This window comes from Chlorella variabilis (assembly GCF_000147415.1).
Source record: "Chlorella variabilis unplaced genomic scaffold CHLNCscaffold_6, whole genome shotgun sequence".
In the NCBI taxonomy this organism is placed as follows: Eukaryota; Viridiplantae; Chlorophyta; class Trebouxiophyceae; order Chlorellales; family Chlorellaceae; genus Chlorella; species Chlorella variabilis.
In genome coordinates this window covers 248,214-252,664 of record NW_005435082.1, presented here as the reverse complement: position 1 = coordinate 252,664, position 4,451 = coordinate 248,214, and the positions used below count along the sequence as shown (strand labels likewise).

General features: G+C 68.9%; 3 protein-coding genes across 3 annotated transcripts in view; 1 reads left to right on the top strand and 2 right to left on the bottom strand.

Moving 5' to 3' along the window:
- The window catches only part of CHLNCDRAFT_51217 (hypothetical protein), a gene marked incomplete at both ends in the record, with an annotated part of 3,645 nt that extends 3,135 nt beyond the window's left edge, over window positions 1–510 (bottom strand). The window contains 2 exons of the mRNA XM_005848987.1: window positions 111–171; window positions 419–510. Of these exons, the coding sequence (XP_005849049.1) occupies window positions 111–171; window positions 419–510 (153 nt within the window). The remainder of the gene's footprint in view (window positions 1–110; window positions 172–418) is intronic.
- Window positions 511–2,016: 1,506 nt separating this feature from the next.
- On the top strand, window positions 2,017–3,753 carry CHLNCDRAFT_48683 (hypothetical protein; the record flags this gene model as incomplete). The annotated part of the gene is made up of 6 exons (XM_005849190.1): window positions 2,017–2,040; window positions 2,335–2,416; window positions 2,531–2,639; window positions 2,896–3,001; window positions 3,218–3,307; window positions 3,598–3,753. 6 exons carry the CDS (start codon window positions 2,017–2,019, stop codon window positions 3,751–3,753), a joined length of 567 nt encoding a protein of 188 aa, XP_005849252.1.
- A 588-nt stretch (window positions 3,754–4,341) lies between these two features.
- Window positions 4,342–4,451, bottom strand: part of CHLNCDRAFT_143495 (hypothetical protein) — a gene marked incomplete at both ends in the record, with an annotated part of 2,493 nt that continues 2,383 nt past the window's right edge. Inside the window, one exon of the mRNA XM_005848986.1 lies at window positions 4,342–4,381. Within this exon, the coding sequence (XP_005849048.1) occupies window positions 4,342–4,381 (40 nt within the window). The remainder of the gene's footprint in view (window positions 4,382–4,451) is intronic.

Genomic DNA, 4,451 nt, shown 5'->3' with positions numbered 1-4,451 from the left:
ATGGAACACAGCGCGGCGGGGGACAGATGCGGGCGCCCCCTGCCTCCCGGGCAGCGCCGCAGCGCCCCGCCTCACCGCGCGCCCGTCTGGCGGTCGGTGCCCAGGTGGACGGTGCTCATGGCGCCCTTCCCGATCTTGCGCCCCAGGCTGTACCGCTCGTCAAACGCGCGGCTGCAGGCAGGCAGGGGTGAGAGGGGGGCAGGGGTGGGAGGCAGGCAGGGGAGGGAGGGAGGGGTGAGCAATGCAGCGTAGGTGCAGGGGGTGCCACGTTTTCCCATTGGGGAAGGAGGTGGGGACAGCCTGCCATGCAGCCGACGGGAAACATGGATCACGGGGACAAGCACCCGCCAGCCTTTCTTGCCCGGCGACTGCACCCCGCAGCCGCCCCTGCGCTCCAGCCCCCACCCGGCAGCCCCACCTGTACCCAAACTCGGCGATGGGCTTGCGCTTGCACAGGGAGTAGAGCGGGACGCGGTCTGGCCCCGGCTCGATCGTCGCCTCGTCCGCCATCGCCCCGGAGCAGCGCAGCCGCTGCCGCCGCCGCCGCGGGCGCGGCGGGTGCGGCGGCCCAGGCTGCCGCCGCCAGGCGTGGCGTGCCCACGCCGTGCTGCAGGCGGCGGGCTGCTGCTGGGGCGTGCGTGGATGTTGCTGCTGCTGCTGCTGCTGGGGCTGCTGGCACTGCTGGCGAGGCTGCTGCACAGGCGGCGGGAGTGCCGCCGCTGCCGGCAGGCCGCCCCATGCCCTTTGCAGTGCCTGCATGGGTGAGATGCTGCTATCACGCGCCGCTGGCGTCGATCAGATGCGTCGCCAATCAGAGCAGAGCATCTATTCTGCACCAGCAGCAGCAGCAGCACAGAATAGTTGCATGTGCGGCACTAGGCGCGGCAGCGCAGGCGGCGGGCTGGCCCGTGCCATCGCTTGCAGAGGCCCATCATTTGGCCTCCTTGTCCCACGTTGGCTGGGTGACGCGTGCAAGCACACCGGTTTCCCAGCAGTGCAAGCCCGTGTCGCCACCAACCTCGTCAGCTCCACCGGCCGCCTTCAGCTGGGCCCAATGGTACAACAGGCGAGTCAGAGAATGCGTGGTGATCAGTTTGCGCTCGCTGCGCGGGTCCCGCAGCCCCTAGAACGGCACCAAGTGCAGGCATTCGGCGGGTGCTGCGCTGCTTGGCTAAGGCTGATTGATCTCAGTAAAGGTGCTGGTGCTGGGGCAGGGGATGCATGGGGGCTCTTTACCTGCCGCCCCAGTGCTGCCCGCCGCCAGGCGGCGCCCAGGTGGCGCCGTTCTCGCTGTGGGCCCCACGGTGGGGCTTCACAGTTGTACAGACACGCTTGGCATGACAGCAACATGACGACTGGTGGTGTTTTTCCATGTGCCTGCACGGTAACACTACCCTCTGAAAGGCGCTGCACTCCAGGACTCGCTATAGCAACCGGCACCCGGCGGCGCCACCAAGTGCTCGGTGAAAGTGGGCAGCCGGCCTGCATGTCGCCAGTCTCGCCATCAGCCTGTCAAATGAAGCGCTGAGTATGAAGCTGTATGCACAGCGGTTGTTCTGCTATTTTGTGATCATTCGGATGTAGAGCGAAGGGCGCGGTGACGCAAGCGGCGGGCTGAGCACACTGGCACGGCGGGTGGGCGGCGCCGTATTGCTGCGGGTGGTCGTGATGTGCCTTGGAGGCATGTAGCAAGCACTCCCGGATCGGGGGGAGGGGCAACGGGCACTCCCGTTCAAGCGGCATGTTTGATGGCCACGGCCTTCGTGGGCTGTGCTTGTCAAAATAGCCTGCGAGCCTACCGCACATTGGGACACCAGCTTGCAGCGCAAAACAAGAAGGGCACTGAGAGAGAAAGCTGAGCCTTCTTCCCGTGCTGCTCAGGTGTCGCCCTGCGGCCCACAGCCCTGCTTCCTCTCGTGCTCTCACCCAGATCGATACCGCTCGTCCCTGCCTTTCGATTGTGCCCTGCTGAAGAGAAGAGGTGCTTGCTGGCTAGGGAAGGGCCGAGGTTGGCTCATGATCAAGCTATTTAGCGTAAAGGTAGGTTTCCAGGCCGGCGGTGCAGCGTGGGCGTGCAATGGGGGCGATCAGCGGCTGCGAGCTGGCTGCACCCGCGAGCAACACTATGAGCCCGCCTGGATGCCGAGTCCCTCCACGGCCCGGCCCCTGCAACCCCTTCCGCGCCACAGCGTGGCAGCGGCCCGCCCGCCATCCTCCCGCGGCTGCGAGGCAGCCCAGGAGGCTGCCAGCCAGGCGCGCCGACCTTCCGCTGCCGCCGCTGCCACCGCCGCCTGGTCACCCACGGAGGCTTCCTGGGCCCCTGCCCCTCTGCAGGAGAAGCAGAAGAAGGATGCCGCAGCAGCCGCCAACGGCAAGGCGGTGAAGCAGTCGGCGGGCGAGCTGCGGTTGCAAAAGGGTGAGGGTGGGGAGCAGGCGGGACCCTGCCAGCCCTGGCCCCGCCACCACCACCTCCCACTCAGCGCAACGTTCCTCCCAACCCGCTCCCGCCCCCCTCCCTGCCCCCCTGCAGACATCTCCGAGCTGGATCTCCCTAAGAGCGTGTCGATCCGCTTCCCCGAGGGCAGCAGCAAGATCATGAACTTTGAGGTCACTCTGAAACCGGATGAGGGCCTCTACAAGTGAGCGGGCTGGTGGCATGCCGGCATTGGGGGTGGTGGCGGTGGCGGTGGGCCCGGCAGAGGGATGGCAGAGGGACAGCGGTGGTGTGGCTGGTTTCAGCGTGGGTGTGGCACGCCAGGTGCGGCACGGCGCAGGCACCCAAGCCCGCGCCGCTCCCCGGCAGCCATCCCCCGCGCCCTCCTCCTCCCCCGCGCCCTCCTCCTCCCCTCCTGCCGCCGGCCCCTGACCGGCCCCTCCCCGGCACCTGCCCCGCAGGGGCGGCGCCTTCCTCTTCACCTTTGCGGTACCCAATGGCTACCCGCACGATGCTCCCAAGGTCAAGTGCCTCACCAAGGTGTACCACCCCAACATCGACCTGGAGGTGCGGCGGGGGGGCTAGCCAGAGCGCGCGAGAGAGAGAGAGAGTGTGTGTGTACGCGTGTGTGTGTGTGTGTGGTGGTGGAGATGGTGGAGGTGGTGGTGGTGCCAATGCCTGCCTGCCTACCTGCCTGCCTGCCCGCCTGCTGCCGCTGTGCCACCGCTGCCTCCCAAAGCACGCGCCCACGCGCTGCGCGCACCCCGCCACCCCTCCCCGCAGGGCAACATCTGCCTCAACATCCTGCGGGAGGACTGGAAGCCGGTGCTGACCATCACAGCCATCGTGTACGGCCTCAACTTCCTGTTCCTGGTGAGCTGGCGCTGAGCTGGCGCTGAGGCGACAGCTGAGGTGGCGCTGATGCGGCAGCCGAGGTGGCGGCAGCTGGGATGGCGGCAGCTGGGGTGGCGGCAGCTGGGGTGGCGGGCCCGAGCGCCCGAGCGCAGCCCAGGTGGCCGGCGGCGCAGCGTGCTGGGCTGAGTTGCCAACCGCGTGCCGCTGCTGCGCTGCCTGCCCCTGGAGCCGGGCGCTCGTCCCCTGCTCCCCGCCACACGCCCACCCGCCGGCCCGCCCGTCCCGCCCCCGCTCTGCCCCCAATGCAGGCCCCCAACCCCGATGACCCGCTCAATAAGGAGGCCGCCGCTATGATGCAGCAGAGCCCCGCGCAGTTTGAGCGGCTGGTGGCGCAGAGCGTGAGCCGCGGCTGCAGCATCGGCGGCGAGTACTTCCCTCCCGCCCGCGGCGACCGCAGCAGGTAGCCGGGCCGGCGGGGAGCCGGCAGGGGCAGGGAGCTGAGTGCAGATGGCCCCCCCGCCCCGCGGGCCGGCCACGCAGCGCCTCGCCTGGCCAGCTCTCCTGAGGCTACGCCCAAGGCCGCGCCCGAGGCCGCGCCCGAGGCCGCGCCGCCCTGCAGCAGCTCTCCCAGCCCCGTTTTCCTGCCGCCGCTCCCCGTCTCGCCCTGTATTCGTTCTGTACCAACAGCACCCGTCCTGCCGTCTGCTGCTCCTCTGCCCCCCCGCTGCCTGCTGCTTGCCCCTTGTGCTTGCACCCTCCACCCCGCCCCCTGCCGGGCAGGCATGCCCCTGCACCCCATTTCATCCACTGCATCCCAGGCTTGTAAAGCTGCTGGCCTGGCTGGCGGGAGGAGGCTGGGGGGTGACACCCGCAGGTGGATGGCAGAGCGGCAGCTGCGGCAGAGGCAAGCACTGCTGCATCCTGTGCCCCGCCAAACACCTCCAGGCCGCCGGGACCGCCACTCAACCCCGCAGCGCCTGCCCCTCTTCCCGTGCCTCTCGTTGGGACGACGAATTCACAAAGGCGATACAAAGGCGAGGGCCGCGGCCCCATCAATCAAAGCCCGGAGTAGAGGATGGATGAAACAGGTCGCTATGCCCGGCGGTACGGCGGTACAGGGGTGGTGGAGGCGTCGAGGTGGACTCACATGGGGGGATGACAG